General features: G+C 41.2%; 1 protein-coding gene across 4 annotated transcripts in view; it reads left to right on the forward strand.

Annotated features, from left to right (window-relative positions):
• The window catches only part of dpysl2b (dihydropyrimidinase like 2b), a 36,636-nt gene extending 14,294 nt beyond the window's left edge, over positions 1-22,342 (forward strand). For 3 of the 4 annotated variants that reach the window (XM_028601441.1, XM_028601440.1, XM_028601442.1), the window contains exons 3-14: positions 1,444-1,628; positions 5,460-5,624; positions 5,964-6,025; positions 7,834-7,914; positions 8,122-8,190; positions 10,175-10,295; positions 10,602-10,758; positions 10,887-11,028; positions 11,529-11,699; positions 15,686-15,865; positions 16,147-16,318; positions 18,683-18,774. In XM_028601441.1, coding sequence (XP_028457242.1) covers positions 1,444-1,628; positions 5,460-5,624; positions 5,964-6,025; positions 7,834-7,914; positions 8,122-8,190; positions 10,175-10,295; positions 10,602-10,758; positions 10,887-11,028; positions 11,529-11,699; positions 15,686-15,865; positions 16,147-16,318; positions 18,683-18,774 — 1,597 coding nt within the window. Of the gene's footprint in view, positions 1-1,443; positions 1,629-5,459; positions 5,625-5,963; positions 6,026-7,833; positions 7,915-8,121; positions 8,191-10,174; positions 10,296-10,601; positions 10,759-10,886; positions 11,029-11,528; positions 11,700-15,685; positions 15,866-16,146; positions 16,319-18,682 lie in introns of all 4 variants that reach the window. The other variant, XM_028601439.1, reaches the window with a different exon arrangement.
• The last annotated feature ends 204 nt before the right edge of the window (positions 22,343-22,546 follow it).

Raw genomic sequence — 22,546 nt, forward strand, 5'->3', positions numbered from 1 at the left:
AGCGTTAGGTAACGGAAATCCGGTGAAAAATAAAGGACATATGGCGGAATTCCCGGTGGAAATTTGGCAGTCCCGGAAGTGGATCTCTTACCACTGCCAGGGTTGCAACTAAAAGAATAGGCTACAGCAACAAAAGTTTATGGAATGCACAGGTGTAATTATGGTTAGATCTTGTGCCTGACTGATATCGATAAACCTTGTAATTTACGCGTTTACAGCGTCGGTGGCAATGTTTTGCCAGCTTTCCTTCCTGGGTTAAGATTCAGCGACCGTGTTGCTTTTTGCCTGTATCACGTCTGTGTTCTCTCAAATTTCTGTAGGATTATCGTTTGCTCTTCTCGTGTAAAATCTGCGGCTCTGGTAGACTTGTCCATGTTTACGATTGGTCGTATGGTGCAAACACCGCCTCTTTCATGTGAACGCGCTCGTCGTATAGATTGGGAAACCCTGGGTTGATTGAACAGGTTGATAACCACAACTTCCGCGTGGCCGCCGCGGTTGTTAGGTTTGGTGAAGCCGGTTAACGGAAATAAATCCAGGGCAAGTTGATCTTGCTTCGTAGTACAGGCTTCAGGACACACAGCGTACACACAAACCCTTGACAAAGTAGGCATTTACTTCCACCAAAAGACCACAGTAGAAAACAACCCAACAAGTAGACTGAAGCTACAGGTTGTTACACACGCCCTTCGTACAATACACAGCCTATTTGGCATCAAAAGTCAGCCAAAAAATACAACATCCCTACTGTAATAATGGCAACATGCCATTCTGATCCTGCATTTTTGTACTTGTTGTACTTACTACAACACTTTACAGCCTCTTTGTTTGTTTTTCATTTCCATGATATTATTGTTGTAATTACTATATAGTTGTGATGTCTTGATGATAATCTTTAATTAAATAATGTTTAACAGATTAAGTTGTAATTTGTGTAAATTTTAGTTTGTTATGGATTATTTTTTCTTTTCTCTTTTTTTATGATTAACAATTCTTATTTAACTTTAACACAAAGACCACAAAACATACAATATGCAACATGAACATATCTCCCCTCCCACCTCATCATCATCATCACCACCCACCCAGACAAAAATCAAGACAAGATGACAGTAACTACCATATTCAAGGCCATTCAACAAAATAGTATCAAAATAAACTATAAACCAAATAAACAGAAATATAAATGACAACACCATAAGCCCATCATACACTTCTCTCCGAATCACAAAGCTTGTTAGTAGCCCTCCAGAAAGCTCTGGTACTTTCCCTATTTTCTAGTATGGACTCACAAGCCCACTCCTGGATTCCCTTCATTCTTCCATCCTTTTTTAAAAGAATCTGTCTGGCTATCATTAATTAAACTAGTCCGGACCCAGCTTCTTATGTGCTTATCTATTCCGCTTAGGATGTTTTTTTAATTTCTTTTGTCCGTTTCTTTAGACAAATCGGGGAAAATCTCATCGTGCCCGGTGGGGTGAAAACCATCGACGCCCACGGCCGCATGTTGATGCCGGGCGGGATCGACGTGCACACGCGTTTCCAGATGCCCGATCGAGGCATGGTGTCCGCCGATGACTTCTACCAGGGCACCAAGGCTGCTCTGGCCGGAGGCAGCACCATGATCAGTAAGTGACTCAGCAGAAAGATCCTCCTGGTTTGGGATTAAAGATTCGTCGGCGACTTCATGTTTCCTTTGCCACTTTCCCTGCACTGGTTCTTCATTCACTGATTGGCTTTAATTGAAAATATCTTACTGGGAGCAGGACGGGTGCCAGGCCTGTTCATGACCGAGCCAAAATATCAAACCGTCCATCTGCTCTGAGGACTCAGAGCCACGAGGAGCTGGCTGATGTTCACACTGGGCCAGGAAGTCAGTTCATTTTCCATCTTTTTTATTTTAGGCTTCCTATTCTTGCAGTTCTATTTTGATCTGAAAATATATTTTATATAAATCGCAGTCCTGTTTTTTTCACCCTGTGTGCAGTCCACTTGTTCTCCCTGGGTTTGTTTGGGTTTCCTCTTACGGTCCAAAGTCATGCTGGAAACTCTAAATTCTTCTCCTAATACAGGATTATCAGTATTAGTTCACAATGTAGCATCTACTGGCATATTAAAGGGTAACTACTTTTTTTTTTTAAACCTAGTTACCCTTTAACTGGTGACTATTCATGGTGTTTTCTTTTTCTACTTTGGATTTATATTCAATGCCCATTTTTTGTTATGTCCCTGTACTATTTCACGCAACAGTTCCTGGGTTTGGTTCTGAAAGTCAGATCCATTTTGGATCCAGTTTCAAGTTAATACTCACAAGATTGACACCCAAGCAAAGTGATAAAACTCAAGAATCTGAGTATTACTTGTTATATACTTAAAATAGCTGGAACCTTAATAGATTTGGTAAAACAAAAAGGGATTTGAATTCACTAATTTTATTAATTTGTTACTTGCGGTTATCTATATACTATCAATCCTCAACCAGTGGCTTCATTGAATTTTTTTTCTTCTTTAGAAGAGACACAAGAATGTAAAGATAAAACGGTTAATGTAACGTGAAAAGATAACAATGTTAAATGAAGCTGTGGCCCTCCCCTGTGCTGACTCCCCAGCTGACCTCTCCTCTCCCTCACAGTAGAACAAACACTCCATGGCGAATCGTGTCGTTGTCGCCTCGGGCAAGAAGCTGACTGCTGCAGGCTCAGGCAGGTCTGGAACGGAGACGTAACGCACAGAGAAGCCTGGTGACTGGAATGTCAGCAGAGTGCAGGTCACAAGTGGACAGATGTGTCCACTTGTGTGTGACTGCGCCTAAAATGGAATGTGACGAGTGTTCAAGATTAAACCTCATGTTCCGTGTGGTCCGGACTTTAATTTACCGGATCTGAATCCAGTCTAGATATGCCAAAAATCAGATGTGAGCTGCCAGTCTGAACATGAAGACTCACGTTTCACATAGAGACAGTTAGAAACTCTTGTGACCACATGTATATAATACAACAACACACAGTTTAAGAAGTGATTTGTTATTCGTCTTAAGTCAAGAAAAATGCCCAACATCGACTGGTTTCTGCTTGTCCAATATGACAAATATTCGGTAAATTGAACATGTTTGGGTTTTGAACTGCTATCTGAAGCAATTTGAAGATGTCACCTGGGAAATAGTGATGGTCATTTTTGAAGTATTTTCTGACGTTTTGCAAACTAGAGAAAAAGGTCCGGAGTGCTTAGAAGTTCAAACAAATAATGAAGGTGCTCTTTGGAAGGGAACTCAAAAGTAAAAACGAAAAATTTCCAATGCACTCTATGGCAAAAAGTTAAAGCCTTATTTTAGATGGCTATTTCATGTTGAAATTACTAGCACAGGGCGCCTGTGTTGCTCACCTGGTAGAACAGGCGCCCATATATATATATGTTTACTCCTCTACGCAGCGGCTCTTTGCTGCATGTCATTCCCCCTCTCTCTCCCCTTTCATGTCTTCAGCTGTCCTGTATAAATAGGGTTGGGTATAAAACGATACTTTTAAAACGGTGCTGGTGCCTGAACCGATACTTAAAAAATAGGGTATTTTACAATAACTTTGAATGCACCACGAGGCTTACTAGTTTCAAGTGAACGCACCACGTCTATGTTGTTTTTCTGACAATGGCAGCTGCAGACTGCTTAACGTCCCGCAGTTGGAATCTTCTACAGTGAAGTACAGCCGCACTTTACACCGTTTTAGCTGTCAGCATTTTAACCGTGTTTAATCCAGCTGCTAGCTAACAGTAGGCTAACGTACCTTCTGTCAAATGAAGCGTCAACTAGGGTCACGTGCAGCAATGCTCCTGTGGCCTCTAACGTCTGTTTCAGAGCATCGAAGAGCAGCGCAAAAGGCATTTAATTGGCACCGAGATGAGGCACCGAAATCTGCATTGCAATTCGGCCCAAAAAAATCTTTAAAAAAAAAAAGGAAATTACTAGTACATGTTACAATAGTACTGAGTAACAACCATAACCCACGCGTAGCGGCACAAACAGCCGCCTTCTTATAAATAAATAATTTATTTGAAAGACTTGTCGAGAGATGAATTGGATGAAAATAATAATAATAAAACTATAATAGTTATTTGCAGCCCTAATGTGATGGCACATTCTTTCCTGACCGCGCTGAAGGATCACACGTCAGCAGATGTGAGACATTATATTCACTCATACTTGTCTGAAAAGTAACCTCTTCAAAAGTAACATCTTGAGCCCATTTACTGTGAGTTTGTCTTTGAGTGGTGGAACCCATGAGCAGATGGAGCGGATGATGGTTTGTATTTTAAGCTCTGGTTCGTACAGAGACAGGAGTTGTGTGTCTGGTACAACGATCAATAATAAGCAGCCATTCAAGACAAATCTGGAACATATTTGGTGACCAGGTGTGAACTAAATCTGTCTCTGTTTGGTCTAGACGCATCATAATCATTCAAATCTGGACGATATGACCTAAAATTAAAATCCCCATTAATTGAACATTTTACCACCAATATATGATTAATGAACGATTATTATAATTTAGTTTTTGCCCTCATAGTTCACTGACAAGGTTTGTACTGTAAATATGCAAAACTATTAAGGGTTTATTGAATATTTAGAAAAATTGAAATTAAAGCACACATTATTTGAAATGGTAACTTGTAGTTTTAATGTAAAAAGCAAGTTTCCTAAAGTATGAAATAAATAACTTCAATTCTATGCAAACAAAATACATTTTAAATATTGCCATGTCAAAAGTAAAACACAGGGCTTTCAAGCAGGGGAGCGGAAAGGAGTCCCATGACTACACACGCCGGTATTATGTTTGTAAAGGGAAAGTACACTACCAGTCAAAAGTTTGGGGTCACTTAGAAATTTCCATTCTACTCCATTATAGACAGAATACCAGCGGAGATCAGTTTCAGTGATTTTTTTTTTTTATAACCAGGGCAGCAGTTTTCAGATTACATTATGTACTTAGATCATTGCAAAAGGGTTCTCCAATGTTTTCTCAGTTAGCTTTTTAAAATGATATCCATTTAGTAAACAGAATGTGCCTTTGGAACATTGGATGAATGGTTGCTGATAATGGGCAATGTAGATGTTGCATTACAGATCAGCCTCTTCTTTCTACAACAGTTGAAAACCCTTTTGCAATTATGTAAGCACATAATGAAAGCAATCTGAAAACTGCTGCCCTGATTTAAAAAATCAAACAATGCAACTGATCTCAGCTGGTATTCTGTCTATAATGGAGTGGAATGGAAATTTCTAAGTGACCCCAAACATTTGACCAGTAGTGTACATGAATACACACTGTGGGAAAAGTGTTAAAAAATTTAAAAACCGAACAGACATGGAAAATTACTTCGGTTCTGAATATTGATTCTTTTCGATTATTCGTGTACCCTTATTGAAAACAGATATCGTGTGTGTGTGTCTGTGTGTCTGTGTCCAGTTGACCACGTGGTTCCCGAGCCTGGCGTCAGCTTCATCACGGCCTTCGAGCAGTGGCGTGAATGGGCCGACAGCAAGTCGTGCTGCGACTACTCGCTGCATGTGGACATCACCGAGTGGCACAAAGGCATCCAGGAAGACATGGAGGCGCTGGTCAAGGATCACGGTACGACCACGCCCAAAGCATTTGTGTTCAACAACGCAATTTAAAGAATTTGCATTGGGTCAAGAGAGTAATGTACTGTTCCCCACACCCCACAGTTAACCAAATATTACACTTTTTCTTCTTTTAAGAAATGTAAAATGCTAAATACTCAACCCAATACTCTTTTAATAAACTGGATGCGTTTTCCAGTGTGTCCTCTTTCGGCTCATTGTGATACATTTAAGTGTGTTCACATTTGAGTCTTGTTATTACTTTCTCGGTCATAGTGGTCTGTTGTATTTTCCTGTTTTAATCTTCCCTTTCCCTGGTGGTTTTCACACGGACATCTTGTGTTTTTAGGTGTCAACTCTTTTCTGGTCTACCTGGCTTATAAGGATGTTTTCCAGCTTACGGACGCTCAGGTGGGCCTTCTTCTCTTCTCCCTGTCACTTAATTCTTTGTCATGCCATGTGTTGCTGAGAAAGAATGCATTTTCTCCCTGGGTTGCAAAATTTGATATGATAATGATAAACGCTATATTAAAGATCAAATATAATATCTTAGATTTGGATGGAGCCTGTAGGGTTGTGGCACTGTATTCTACTGTTAACAAGGACACTGAACACTGACACTGAAATATTGAGATATTAAGACGCAGCTTCTCCCACACTAAATGTAATTAAACTATACATTTTCCTTGAACGTGACACTTGATGCTGCACGTAAATCCCCATCTGATCTGTCCTAATAGCAGCGAGCCCAATGGACATCAGTGCTGCATGGGCTATGAGACGTGACAGCACACAGACAAAGAGGACGCTGTTTACTGTAGGAGCAATAGTTGGATTAACCAAAATAACAACTAAATCAGGACTTGTTTACTGTTACTGCCGACATCCAGACTGACAGCTCGGCCAGAAAAGCAATTACGGTCCAACCAAAAACTTTTATTTTATGTATTTGTGTCAGTCTGCCAAGATGTTCACCACATTACGTTTTGATATGTTTTTTCGTTTGTTTTTGTCTGACAACAAACCGGCAACAGAGAGATTTGTAGCCAACAATAAGCCTGACATTATAATAACTCAGAAGTCCTATCACGACCTCCATCCCACAGTGAGAGTTCCAGCGTGAATCTGTTTGTCTTGGCGTCTTTTCGTACCCACCGTCTGTGTGTTTCTCTTGGGAGAGTGACTGGATAATGAAAGCCACATCTCCGTCCAAGTTCTCTTTCTGACTCATGGTTGAAACGAATTAATCCCACTTGAAAGCTGGTTTCAAACAGATCTGTTTTGGTGGTTTTTGCACCTGTGTGAGGAATGAGTTTCCCTCTCACGTCAAACTTTGGCAGCTCTTTGTCAGTGCTGTTGTGCGTTTGGCAGCCGGGAGGTGATGATGACTCACTCGACACGTCGTGCCCTTCAGTCTGTGAGTTCGTCGCGTAGCTTCAGAAACCGTGTGAGAGACTCACGTACTGTGTGAAAATCACGGTTCAATGCTTTATTTCACCAACCAAGTATTCTGATGGTTATGATTGTTTTCTGGTTGATTTTACATTATTATTTGGGGCTTAACCTCTCATCTCATTTAGGACAACTAAATCGGAGACAAAGAACAGTGTAGTCTGTGAAAGAGATGGTTATGAAAGTAATGTTTAATTCTGTGGATGTTTTTAAAATGCAAATAGACAAGATAAGCTTTAACAATTCATCAGTGTAGTGATGTGACAGAATTTTTGCTTGACAAAGACATCTGTTAAAAAACTTGTTTAGCTGGATTCTTGGGATTAAAAAGAATTAAAAAAAAAAAAAAAAAAAACTTTTTAGATGAAAGACAGCTTTAGCACCAAAGGACAACACAGTCAACATATTCTGTATTTGTCCTTCAGAAAAAGAGTTGGTAAAAATATTCTTTTCAAAGAAAGAAAAGATGGGAGAAAACGATCCCCGTCATGTAACCACCTTACATGCTTTCTCATGAAATAGCCAAGGGCCATACTCTCATGTCTATCCCAACTAGTCAAGTATTCAATCAGACAACCCACTGACTAGAAACACACTTAAAAAAAGTTATTTTTTTCCTACGTCTCTTATTCATAACGTCAGATATCCAAAGTTTTCTTTAGTCTAGTGTGATACTAGACAGTAAAGAGTAGACTTCAAGATTTGTGTTGACAGACAACAAGTTGCCTCAGAGATTATACCTGTCCCTGTCTCCCTGTTTGCTGCAGGTGTACGAGGTGTTCAGTGTGATCCGCGATCTGGGAGCCATCGCCCAGGTCCACGCTGAGAACGGAGACATCATAGCTGAGGTACGACATTTCACTCCAGTAGAAGAGCCGAGATCTGATGGAAATAGACACATGATTTTTTATTTTTTTGCTGTATGTTTCCTTTTTTAAAATTGTCATCAAATGGTAAAATGAAGCCATAAGCTTTGAGTGTCTCAAGTCGCCACACATTCACTGGCAGGGCTGTTCATCAACATCTCCTGTGTTTGTGTGTGGGTCTGTGTGTAGGAGCAGCACAGGATGCTGGAGCAGGGGATCACTGGTCCTGAGGGGCACGTGTTGAGCCGTCCTGAGGAGGTAAGACAGTTTCAGCACTGTGGACACTAGTCTCGCGTTGCCAGACCTTCCTCCACGGCACTGCGGAGGAGGGTCTGGCTAGTCCACACAGCATTCTGGAATGGGAGAAAAACGTGCTCTGGTTTATTGGCATTCCTTTTAAACCAATCACAATCGTCTTGGGCGGCGCTAAGTGCCGGACGGAGCCCCGGTGCCACGGCAAAATGGGCTCTACACACTGAACCTAAGCAATGTGCTGCTGTGGACGGGGGCAGCAGCTAAACCTATTTTAGCCACCTGAAAATAACTAAAGTTTATGTTATATTCAGAATATTTTCCCTGCTTTGCCTTGACATCTGACAGCCCTTTCCTTCCTGGGGTCATGGTGACTGCCATCTAGGTAATATCCTGACTATGGAGAAGTTTTTCATACTGTACCACACCACTTCAAAAGATCCAAACTATCCCTATTAGGTTACATTTAAAAAAAAAAAATAAAAAATTATTTTACACCGTGGGTGTCTCGTTGCTTTGGAAAATACTTAAACACCCTCTTCAGATTCCCCTTCATATGTTTCATGTGGGACCCCCAGAGGCATGACAGATCCTCTAAATAAATCATTGTTGTTACTCATGAACATCCAGATGTGGGAACAAAGTAGAGAATGAAATTGGAAGTATGACTTATGGCAGCTGTATTTATTGCTAAAACCTCTTTTTCTCCTTTTTATAAAATGCCCTCATTCCTCTTATCTATTTCCTAAGGCATGGGCAGACAAAAAATTATTTAGAAAATGTCATTTCTTTTACCTTTTTTGGAGGAAGTTGATGATGGTACAAATTTCCATTTATTTATATATATATATATATATATATATATTGGAGGGGGACATGATCCCCATTCTCTACAGTGATTACACGCTTCAAATAAGTTACGGTGAGGTTAAATACTAAGCGATTTCTCATGAATCAAATCTTGATTTTAATCCAAACTGTTATTATTTAGTGATTTATGGAATGGTTATCAAAGACCTCAGGCAAAAAGAAAGAGGAAAAAGGAAGAAAAAAGCAAAATGATCCAATTGAAGACGGGATGAGGAATGGACAGTGTTCTCTTTTTTCGAACATTTTGTTATTGTTAGTCATTGAAATATCACAATCCTGCCATCTCACTTATCAGAAAAAGCTGCAAAGGTTCTCTGAAGGGCTTTTACCTTGTTTTTGTTGCTATGGATGGAAAACACATCTTAAGGACATTAAAGCAGCAACGAATCAAACGGAATAGTTTGACATTTTGTGAAATACGCTTCTTCACTTTCTTGCCGAGAGTAGATGAGAAGATTGAAACCACTCACGTCTGTATCGTAAATATGAAGCAACTGTTCCGGCTAGTTTGGCAAAATCCACCTACCAACACCTCTAAAGCTCATTAAATAACACATGATATCTTGTTTTTTAATCTGTACAAAAAGTGTAAAACGACACGTGGGGAAGGCTTTTTCATTTTAAGCTAACCAGCTGCTGGTTGCTTCATATTTAATAAATGAGATTGAGAGTGGTATTAATTTTCTCATTTGATTCTTGGCAAGAAAGAAAATTAGCATACTGTCCAAAATGATTTAACTGCTCCATTTCAATATAACCCTACTCTGTTAAGAGTATTTCCCAAGGGCTGTGATCAAGTTGATTTGTTTATCTTGCTTTGATTGTCTTTTGATTATCTTCTCATTTTATCTGTGTATAATTTATTGTAGCTATAAAAAGTCTCAAAACCCCATCCCCAAAGTTTTAAATCTTATGATCTTATACAATCTGGAAGTGGCCTTTTTTTCTTCTTTTTTTTAACCTACAACTGAGAGAACATGAAGAGCTGTGGAGGTAATATTAGTAGGAAAATAAGGAAAATGATGGACATGTGGTGGTCAGTGGTGAGAAAAGCATAAAGAAGAAAGGGGGTCAGACTAATGCCACCCCTTTACTTCCTATCGTCCCTTGTCTTCTCCAGGTGGAGGCGGAGGCTGTAAACCGCTCGGTGACTGTGGCCAATCAGACCAACTGCCCTCTCTATGTCACCAAGGTGATGAGCAAGAGTGCTGCTGATGTCATCGCTCAGGCCAGGAAGAAGGGTGAGTCTCTAATATACATGTCATCTTGCGCTAATTAAATCAACATTTCCTGCACAGTTTAGCATTTGAATGTCTCTTTTCCCGAAACTAGAAACCACAGAGATGAGACTTGAAACAAAACCTCAGTCTACCCCAATAACACAGAGATAAATATTTCAATTTGCGGGTTTCCACAAATTCTATTTAGGTTTTGGATTAGAAAACGCCTAATGACTGAACATTACTTTATATGTTCAGTTCCAATCAAGCGTATTCATGCAGAACCACGTTGTTATCTGGGGTTGTAATTGTGATTTGGACTTTCAGGCACTGTGGTCTACGGAGAGCCAATCACCGCAAGCCTGGGAACAGACGGTTCTCACTATTGGAGCAAGAACTGGGCCAAGGCAGCTGCCTACGTCACCTCCCCTGCTCTGAGCCCCGACCCAACCACACCAGACTATCTCAACTCCCTGCTCTCCTGGTAAGAGACAATCCAGACATTTAAACTGGACACAGTGCAAAATATTACAACTTTAAATTTTCTCTACAATGAACACAACATCACTTCTTTCTATCCTTCTTCTTTCTACACCTTGACCATCTATATAGTGGTGACCTGCAGGTGACAGGAAGTGCACACTGTCCCTTCAACACTTCCCAGCGTGCTGTGGGCAAAGACGACTTCAGCTTGATTCCTGAAGGCGTCAATGGTACCGAGGAGAGGATGTCTATCATCTGGGACAAGTGTGTGGTACGTGTATTTATCAATCGAAGCATTAGGTGAACTAGGGACGGGACATATGGATACATTTCATCATTAGCATTTAGCTTTGACTAAATGCTAGTGTTTATACAGGAGTATATAAACTTGACATGACACGTGCATCACTAACAGAACGCAGGCAGAGGGTGGGGAAAAAATGCAGCTAAAACCATGCACACAGAAAAATGCCCATCCATCATAACACACATAGGCTAAGCAAGTTATTGTAACCGTAAAACACACAATATTTCACACTGAGCAAGAATGATTGCCTAAACATGCGAGAAAAGGAAAGGCACAGAGAAGATGAATGAATGAATGAATGCCTTTATTGTCATTGCATTTACGTACAATGAGATTGTAGAGCCACTCTAGTAAGGTGCATCATTATAAAACATATAGTATCTATGTAAAACCCAAGACAAGTGAGTCCAAACTAAAAAGTGACCCCTGTACTATTCTCAATCCTAGCTCTGATTTCATTTCAGGTGACCGGTAAGATGGACGAAAACCAATTTGTGGCAGTGACCAGCACCAACGCCGCCAAGATCTTCAACCTGTACCCGCGCAAGGGTCGCATCGCTGTCGGTTCAGACGCCGACCTGGTGCTGTGGGACCCAGACGTCACAAAGATTATCTCTGCCAAGAGCCACAACTCGGTACCAACTTCACTCAACGTCATAACTGATAATAGTTACATCTTGATAAGAGTTAAGCCTCAAGGGCGCCCGGGTGGCTCAGCTGGTAGAGCGGGCGCCCATATATAGAGGTTCACTCCTGGACGCAGCAGCCGCGGGTTCGAGTCTGACCTGCGGCCCATTGCTGCGTGTTGTTCCCCCTCTCTTTCCCCCCTTTCATGTCTTCAGCTGTCCTGTCAAAATAAACTGCAAAAAAAAACCTAAATGCCCAAAAGAAAACATTTTAGCTCTTGTAACGTCAAAGGAAAAAGATCCATCTTGTCAAATAATTTTTGATTCCTTAGTTTATTTATTAAAACATGAGAAACTATTTTACCATTAGAAACTATTTTTTTGCCAGAAATAACTATGATTCTTGAAAAAAGTTAAGAAATCAACTGCAAAGCTACAAAAAAGGACTTCATTAAAGACAAAAACGTCTTTATGGACGTCTTTGTTTATGTTAAAACAGGAAAGGGTCTTCCTCACACTGCGAGCTGCCGCCAAGTTTGAATCACACTATTTTCTAAAAATCATTGTGTGTCAAACGAAGGGACCCAGACCATCAATAACAGCCCCCAGACCACAAGGTACTGTAAACAGTGGCGTTCACAGACTTTTTGTCATATAGTGTAAACATGGAAGGTAACATTACTCCAAATTAAAAGTCAGATTAAAAAGAGGTTTTAAAATAACAAGCAAGGTAGTGGTTTTCCATGATATACAGCTTATGTATAAATCTTACTAATAAAAAAAAAAATGCTACTATGTGATAATGATTAATGATGATAATTCAGCTAATGTAATTGATGACAGCCAGAGCAACTGGTTTATTAGTCCACTTATTGCTGTATGGCCATCTGACTGTTGAACAGTTCAGGGTGTGGGCTTCACGCAGTGTCGAGGGAGTGATGTCATCCTTAAAATCTGCAGAGAACTGGAACACGTCGCTTCTGATTGTTAGCAGGTGTGTGTGTGTGTGTGTGTGTGTGTGTGTGTGTGTGTGTGTGTGTGTGTGTGTGTGTGTGTGTGTGTGTGTGTGTGTGTGTGTGTGTGTGTGTGTGTGTGTGTGTGTGTGTGTGTGTGTGTGTGACACACAGACTATTGCGGTGTATGTTCTTGGACTCGGTTTGCTCAATCCCGTCATGTTCTTGGGTTTCTTTTTATTCCGCTTGGTCAGAAAAATGACAGACTAATGTTCATGGGAGAAACCGCTCATTTGGAGTGTGTGTGTGTGTCACACGATAGCCCAGCCTACTGGTGATCTCATTTCAGGCTTTAAGAGTCCACCAGATTGCCATGACCTCAGCTCCAGTAGCTTTTAGCAGAGAGCAGTCATATTGCTTCCAAATTCGTCACACAGCAACCTCCAGTCCCCCCCTGTCCACACCCAAACACCCAAAGCACTCAGACTACCCCGCTTCTTCATTTTCTTTTTCTTCCTCCTCCTCCTCTGGCCTGAGAACTATTAGCTTTGCTCTCTTTTATTAGCATTAGAAGCCAGAGGGAACACTTTCAACTCTGTGCGCGGTAAATCGGTTAAGCTCCTTTCACAAGTGCACTTTAATCCATAAACATTCTGGCAATTTTACATGCTGGCATCATGTGTGAACACAAACTGGAAGTTTATCAACATGGCTTTGACAAGTTTCCAGACAAAGACTGAATGAGATTTTCATAAATCGGTGAATTAAATCGGCAGCATTCCCAGATACAGCATGAGGTTAAATTATTTTTATGATGGTAGCAAATCCGCTGGAGAAGATTGTGTCTCTGCTACTTGTGAAGGTATTTCTGGGAGGATTGGATGTATTTGCAGTGGTTGTTGTTGAGGTACAAGCAGCTGTAATAAAACATCGCCGGAGCGCACAGCTGTCGAACTTCAACCTGCCTTGAATCTAAAAACACAAACCAAAAATCCTTGTCGGATATTTCATATCTACAGCACCATGTCATGGATGATGTTGCAATGTGTTCAGTGAAGAAAAGCCAAGAGAGTGCAACATAATTATATGATTAACTGAGTGGAAAACTCCAACCCAAAATGCTGCTTGCATTTATCTGATTCTCAAAGTATTTTATTAGCTTCAAATATGGATGGATTGCATACTTCTTTTTGTCAGGATAACCAGGGCCATTTGGTTGTATTTATGTAGACTTTAGGTTCACCTAAATGCATTTTAACAGTAATCCAGCTAATGATTGAAATCGGTGGAACCGGCAGCTACTATGGGCTTACAACAGCCGTGTCACCAATATATAAATCCGGCAGAAATTGATCAAGTAGAACCAGAATGTGAATCATTTACAGAAGCATCAATCAATAAGCAAAGCAACTACTTAGAGGCTGGAAATACTTCACTAAGTGCAGTAGAATGGGACACATCCAAACTCTGATGCATTCCCGTTTCCTGGACATCTGTAACAACAAATAATAAGGGCTTACAACCAAGTTTGATAACTGATTGTGCCTGTAAAATCTAGAGATATTCATATGTCCACAGGGATCCATAAATCAGTTTACGTAAGCCTCAATTAAGCATTAACATTCTCCCTTATCAGTCCCACCATTGGGACCGATGGGGTAGAATGAGAACATTTTTGGCACGCTCACAAAAATCCGGCTGAGAGAATATACTTTATTTCAACAACAAAAGGAATTTTAAAACCATAATTAGGCAGTCTGTGTGAGAATTCAGAGCTCTTTTGTTCTGTTCTGTGTTGTCCTCATTTCCCAGCTCACTGCTGTTATCCAGCAGGGCTGCCATCCACGGTGACTATAAAACATCAATCCGGAAAAGCTACATGAATTGTGACGCGTCAACGCACTTGACATGAGATTTTCTCTATGTGAGACATTTGTTTGAACACAAAACTCTGACTAACTTAAGCTGCAATAGCACCGAATAAAAGGTTCAGTCCTTCCATTCATTTCAATGTGGGTAGTTTGCTCAGGCGGACGCAATGCAACAATCATGTAACCGGCGATCAGACAAAACGCAATGTTACACGTTTCACATGTTGTCACTCAATTTGGCCTTGTTCACCAGTGTAAAACGCACCATAACATTTGGCCTCGAATCCTGGTTAGTTATTGAAAGTAAATGTGGTTTTTGAATCTGTTGAATGGGGACAGACGATCGCTCGTAAGACCCGGCATACTAGCAGAATGGCTGGCTAAATGCTAGCATCATGGGACAACAAATGCGTCATTTAAGGGTCACTTACACACACAGCCCTGCGTTTATCGCCGCAGCGCCTGATTTTAGTGTAAATGCAGCTTAAAAAAATTGCTACTTGATGAGAGGTCGCTCTGTTTTTAGGGTGACCTCTTTCCACCAGTCCAGGGACAGCAACTCTAAAATATCCTCCAGGCTAATTCTGGCACATTTGACTTTTATGTATTATTCGTGTGCATTGTCCCTGATAAATAAACCTAAAATAAATAATGCGCTAAACTTGAGTGAGTTTACAGCTAGATTAGGGCTGGGCAAATATCAATATTATATCGACATCGATATAGGAGGCTAGATATCGTCTTAAATTTTGGATAACGTAATCTCTTGATTACAGTAAAGTGGTCATTTTCTGAACTTACTAGACTTACTAGCAGTTTTATCATTAGCCTTTACCCACTTTCATTATAGCCATATTATTGGTGATTATTTATCAAAACTCCTCTAAATATTTTGTAAAAGCACCAATAGTCAACCTACTATTCGCCGGAATATCGGCATTGATGTATCTGGCCAAAGATATTGTGATATTTGATTTTCTCCATATCGCCCAGCCCTACCTGAGAATAATAATAATAATAAACCCATGTAAATTGTATTTACTCACCTTTTCATCATCAAATGATGTCTACAATTACGTCTATTTGTCTGTGTATGTATTGGACGTTGGACATACTATTCGTACTTAGCCTTCCTTCTCAATTACTTTTATATCCTTGCCCTCCTCTACAGACTGTGGAGTACAACATCTTTGAAGGCACAGAGGTGCGCGGCGGGCCTCTGGTGGTGATCAGCCAGGGCAAGATCGTCCTGGAGGAAGGGAACCTCCACACCACTGAGGGCTCGGGACGCTACGTGGCCCGCAAACCTTTCCCGGACTACGTCTACAAGAGGATAAAAGCTCGCAGCAGGGTACAATGCCGCTTTTTGTCTGCTAGTATCTCAGTTTTAATCATTTTAGCTGATTTGATATTGTCTAGTGAAGTTGTTGCTGTTGGAGGAAGGCTCCACACAACCAGCCCTTTTATACAGTATAATGATTATTGATGGTTTTGTGGGAAGCTGGAGCAGTGACGCAGCATGTTACGGATGTGTTCAAAACCGGCCTCCCTCTTAGGGGATGGTACATTTCCTTGTTCGTTTTCACTGCCATGACGATTGTGTCGGTTTCCTTTTTTTTTTTTCAAATGCAGCTGGCTGAGCTGAGGGGTGTACCCAGAGGACTGTATGACGGCCCGGTCTGCGAGGTGTCTGTGTCAGTCACCCCGAAAACCATGACCCCTGCCTCCTCTGCCAAGACCTCACCTGCCAAGCAGCCCAACCAGCCCGTCCGTAACCTGCACCAGTCTGGTTTCAGCCTATCCGGTCAGTGAAGACATTAGTCCATAATCATTGTTACTACTCTTTTAGTCTCGCTTAGCCAGACCGTCCACACGCTGCGGAGCCGAGGAGGGTCTGGTCTGGTCCACACAGCATTCCGGGACGGGAGAAATACGTGCTCTGGTTTATTGACATTTCTTTAAACCAATCACAATTGTCATGGGCGGCGCTAAGCTCCGCACGGAGCCGCTGCGAAATAGCCCGTGTAAATTCAAAAGTTGTTTAGTCGTACAACAGAAAACTCAGAAAAGATTGGACAGATGGTCTAGCTAGCTGTCTGGATTTACCCTGCAGAGATCTGAGGAGCAGTTAACTATAGTCCTCAACAATCCACCAGAGTTTAAAATTCCAACACAAAGAAAGCGGAAGGGAACTTGCATCCGGCAGAATTTCCTGCGGCACCGGAGCAATCCCAGAAGTGGAACGTCGAGGATATAGACTACTACTCTTTTAATACTTGATTCTGAAGATACATTTTCCACCCTTCATACACGTAATTAAATAATCCCATTGAGCCCTATTTAATCTCTCTGCATGCAGTGTGAATGTCTGCTGAACAGGGAGCTTTTGTTATCGTTGATTATTGGATAATTTGTGCAATCACGTACACTTTTACGCATCTATAGATATACATGGCTGACAAACTATAAGTTGCAATGTATGTATTTGTAAAATACGAGGGAATAACAAACCTCATTTGCCCCCGTTTGCATTTGCCTACTTCATAAAGCATGCGTCGTGCAAAGCATGAAATCTTCAGCATTGGAGAAGGTGCATGTTTCTACGCTTGAGCAGCGCTGCTTCTCGATGCCACAGACATCCATAAATTAAGCCAAGGTCCCCATTCAGCATGTCTTCGAGCTGCACGCAGATGCATAAAGCGCAGCATTCATGAAATTTGCCCAAACCACACCAGCATTTCTGAGTGAAATGATGCACCAAATTCAATCCATTTGAACATGAAATGCAATCAGAGTTCAACTTAGGTGAACTTTGCAAGTGGTCAACAATGTGACTTCACAAGTCAAACAGTTTTTAACAACAGATTTTATATATTCATCCAGTACCAAGATGGCACCCATTCATTCCGATGAAAGCTAGACACTACATTACGATTAGGTCAAACACAAAATGGAAATGCTTTTTAAGCCTCTGGGATTATAGTTATAATTAATACAAAGAGTAACTAGAACGGCACTCGGAGAGCGCAGACCTCCACCAAGGCATGCCCCATCTCTCATAGGCTTGACCTATTTTTTTAATACTTTTCTGACACTTCACCGGTGTATACGATATTTTAGGGTATTTGTGTAAAAAGAATCTGTAAAAGCTGAGCTGCTGGTGATAGAAGTCATTGTAACATGTTCATTGTCTATCCCAGTGATTTCCCCCCCTGGGGGTACTTCTGCTGTTGCCAGGATCTACGTGGAAAGATTATGGAGCAGCTTAATTCATTTATAAAAATAAAATAAAAATCAATGATTATTAAAGAATATATCCGCTATAACACCAGAACACAGAAGTTTAAACAGGTAGCTAAAAGTAGGGCTGGGTACCGAATTCAATACGTTCAAATACGTTTTAGGGACCGCCTCATAAGTATCGAGTATCGAAAAAATGCATCGTCATTCAATATCCAATTTCAATACCTAAGGAGTAAATCTCATCAGCGTCAGTGAGCCAATAAGCATGCAGCATGCTTCTACCAAGATCTAATAATGCTGGTGATTGGCTGTCTGACGTTACACATCGTAGAGACCACTCAGGAAAAACTCAGAGAGACGGGGCTCACGTAGTAGGAGCTGAACAATAAATACAAAGATTTGTGCCGTAATGTCTAATGTTGTAATTTCTTCTTTTATATAATTGGTATTGGAAAAAAAAGCATTGTTTAGGAACCGGTATCAAAGTCACGGTATCGGTATTAAATATTTTTTAACGATACCCAGCCCTAGTTAAAGTAATGAATAAATGGTAGAAATAGTTAGCTAAAAGTATTGCAGCATCAGCGGCTGAAATGGTTAGCTAAAAGTAATGGATAAACGGTTGAAACATTCAGCTTCACTACAAGTAGTAGTAGCAGCAGTAGTCCAATGATGGTTCAAAAGTTAACAATATTCACTTTTATATAATGAATAGTGTTAAACATTTGTTGTTCAGACATTGAGAATTGAATGATATGAAGAAGTAGTATGTCCCAGTTTTATGCCTACTGCATGCAACAGTACATACTTTGTAAGGGGCAGCCGCAGTACATACTAAAAGTAAAGAGATAAAGTATGCAACTTGGAACTCAGCCCAAGGATCAACACAACCTTGAAAAGCCAACTTTCCTTTTTGATCTCGCAGGCGCTCAGGTTGACGACAACATTCCTCGCCGGAACACCCAGCGCATCGTGGCGCCGCCTGGCGGCAGGGCCAACATCACCAGCCTGGGTTAGAGCTCTGCCCTCGGCCGCCAGGGAGGGAAACGAAGATCGGAGGACGGACGGCCGACAGGAGCTGAAGGGTGGAGAAACCACGTCACGACACAGGGAGCCGAAACCCTTCGCGGCACCTGACCGGGCCATCCATCAGCCTCCGTCTTTCACCTCCTCCTTCGCCGCCTTTCACCTGCCCACTCTCCTCCTCCCCAAAACCCCATCCTAGAGGACACAGTTATAAAAAAAGAAAAAGGAAAAAAAAGGGTCTGCCTCATATGATAAAAAAAAAAAAATAAAAAAAAATGAAAACACTCCTTATTTGAGCACTTTTGACTGCATTATTTTTTTTTTTATACCGTACTTTCTCCCTGCCATGTATCCTTTTGATGTTTGTTTTGCTGTTGTTTTAATAGAGCCGTCAAGTGGGACTAAATTGAATTTAACACCGTTAAGAGAAGAGGAACATTTTCATGCAGGATGTCTACTGCATTTCCATTCTTCCTTTTCATTTTGGGGAGTAGTTTAAATGGCGCATGGGTACAAAACCATTTGTTACCTTCTTTTCTTGCTTTTCTTGAAAAAGGCCAATTTGTAAGGTTGCTTGAAATTGAACCCTGTTACAGTTTATTCAGCTGACAAGAATAGAATACTTCTTTCAAGCTGTCTGTGGTTTGTATTATGTTGCATTTCAACTGCCTCGCTTTCCAGTGCATCGCCATCCGTCACATACTGCTGTAATCAATATACCATTGAATATTCGCCATGAGGACGTCCTTAAGGTTTGAAAAATTGAACACCGCCACAATCTTTTATTAGGATTATAGACTCTGGCTGCACTGGCTCTCGTTTCATGCTTTCCCACCTATGGCTTTGCTAAGGTACATAAGTTGAAAACCATATTCCATATTTGGCGGCTGCCTTAGAGCTTGTTTAGCAGAAGGAGCTTTGGCAGGTAGTAAATAGAGCGTAATGCCTCATCCCTGAGCGATATTGGCCATTGTTAAGTGGGAGAGTTGAAGGGAAGATTTAGGGAGGAAAGAGAAAGTTGTACTCACGGTCACTTCAAACTCACCCTTTCCTTGCCTTATTGTCTCTTAATGCCGTCCTATTAGACAACTTTTAGAGGTGCGGGGAAGGTGCCATTCACTCTGCAGCTACATATTTTTCTGTTTTTTTTGCATTCCTGTGAATCCTAAAGGTCCATAAAGGTTTTCGATTGACAGCTGTTAACTGATAACCGTCCCATCACCAACCAGTGCATTTACACACAGAATGTTTTCTCCTCCTTTAAATGTGACTATTTTATACTCACCAAAATCCCTCTTTCTTTTCTACTCTTTATGTGCCTGAACCCAACGAAGTTGTACTGATAGTTTGGTTTGTTCTTGTTTTGTTATTCTTATTGAGGTAAGTGAAGGATGTAAGATAAAAAAAAAAAGAGGAAGATGTAAAATAGCCAGGATAAACTGATTTCAAAGGTGCCAGATTTTGCGCTTTCATAGGGCCTATTCTGCCGGTAGAGCCCCTGTAAAGACGGAAAATGCTCAATTATCTTAAAAATGTTCTAATGTTTTAGAGTTTTTAAACTTGTTTGTGCTTTTTAGTGTCTTTCTGTAACTAGGTGCCTAAGGGCTCAGCACTATTGATTTACGCTTTGGAAGTAGAAATGAGCTAATGTATTTCTGACTAGTGTGCAGTGTTGATGTGATGGATGGGACACGCACAGCAGGCTCCTGTACAGCGCTCCTTACTGTTGTTGACGTGACATTGCTCCAGGCTGTGCTGAGCACTCATACCTCCATTTTTTTTTTTTGCATGATCTGGTTTTCATTAAGCCAAGCAACTGATTTCCTGTGTTAGTTGTTATGTCAATGAGGTCTTGGCCACCAGTCATCTCTCTGCAGCCTTTTTCTTCCCCATGACTCAACACGGAGCAACAAGCTCACCCTGACATAAGGACCAGTTACATAAGTGTAGAGTAAGACTAGTCTATGCTTTAGACTGGTCTTCAGTTATTTAGACTAGTCAAATGTAGACCGTCCTGCATTCATATTAACACAGAAGACCTACTTGTTGCTGTAGCAGCACATAAGAGCTAGCATTAGCTTTAGTTAGCTGTGACATTTAAGCTTATTCAACTGGCCCCTGACTCCCTCACACGTGCATATAAATGTAGTTACATACGCACTACATCACCTCTGTGTTTGTACTTTCAAACCCCAGTTTTCAGGCTTTCTCTCCTCTGGTCTAACTGGAAGCATATAGAAGTCTGTCAGCGTTCTGAATGGTATATGTATTTAAGGAATCCAAAAGCAGGGCGAATGAAATGGGTCTGAAACATTCAAAGATGCGACAAGATGGGAATGGGAAATGGAAATTCCATCTCCACAGCAACTTGCACACATTACACAAAGCAGTGGGGAATTTGACCCTGTGTGTCTGCCTCTTTTTTGTTTTTTTTTGTTTTACTGTCCTAATGAACATTGCATTGATACTTCTAGCCCTCTCTTCTTATAGACCCACTACACTGTATGACTCCCTCCTGTTACGTCAGGTTGGAAAGTATGTGGTAGAAGAGATGGGAGGTGAAGTCCTATACACAAATACTAATTGGCAGCAAGTGTAGCTCTCGTGAGACAGTTTGCTCCTTGTATTTTAGTATTTTCCATGTCACTCCTTCCTTTCAGTTTGTCTTTATCCGCCTTTCTCTCTCTCTCTCTCTCTCTCTTGCTCTCTCGCTCTCGCTCTCTCTCTCATTCTTCACCTCCCTCACTCTCTGGCTCTTTTGTTGTTTCTGGCTGTTGCCGAGGCGACAGACCTCTCCACCCTCACAGGGTTCTGCTTTTTTGTTTGTCATGGCAACGCTTGTCAGATTGGAGGTTGCTAATAGCAACCCGTCCTGACCTGGTGCTATTGACACACACACACACACACACACACACACACACACACACACACACACACACACACACACACTCTTTTAGAATTATTCTGTGACAGCTCTGCACCATTTCTACATAATCCTGTGCTAAGTTGCGTGGAATCCAGAATCCCCTGCTACTTAAAAAGAACTATTAGAGTTGACAGCACCCAACAGATTATAGAAGAAACACACACACACACACTTTCACACACACGCATCAAACAGCCGTTGCTGTGATGCAGCACCCATGCCTGAAGAATTGACAAAAAACAGCTTTCAACGCTGGCGTCCTCGCCGTGTCCCATGCCTCCTCGATGTACACACACTAAAACACACACTTGTACTCCTTTAATGCTCTTGTCAGCTTGGATGCTTTTTCTATGCCATATTATGCTAATGATATATGACTGATATGTATGTACGCAACGTGCTGCAGGCTGAGAGGAGCTTCCTTCCGTTCTGAGGTTGTTGATGCTGTTGAACACCTCCTTGCCCCCCTGAACCCTCTCGTCCCCCCCCCTCTGTAAGCCTTTCCCCCTTGTGAAAGTGAAACTGTGTGATGGTATTTGTCTTGGTGGCTGTGGGGTTTCTGGGATGCTTGCTCATTATGGATAAAGTGTCATATCCCACAGATGGTGATGTAAAAAAAAAAAAAAAAACAAGGACTTCAAAGAATTAAATAAATTAGGGAAAAAAAGAATACAATCTCTGTTTCTTTTGTTCGTGTGTGTGTGTGTGTGTGTGTGTGTGTGTGTGTGTGTGTGTGTGTGTGTGTGCGCCATGAAATACAGACAAAAGGAAACAAGCACACAGACAAAACAGAAAAGCATGACAACTACACTTGCAAGAGGATTTGTAGTGAACTGC

This window comes from Perca flavescens, chromosome 16, assembly GCF_004354835.1.
Source record: "Perca flavescens isolate YP-PL-M2 chromosome 16, PFLA_1.0, whole genome shotgun sequence".
NCBI lineage: Eukaryota > Metazoa > Chordata > Actinopteri > Perciformes > Percidae > Perca > Perca flavescens.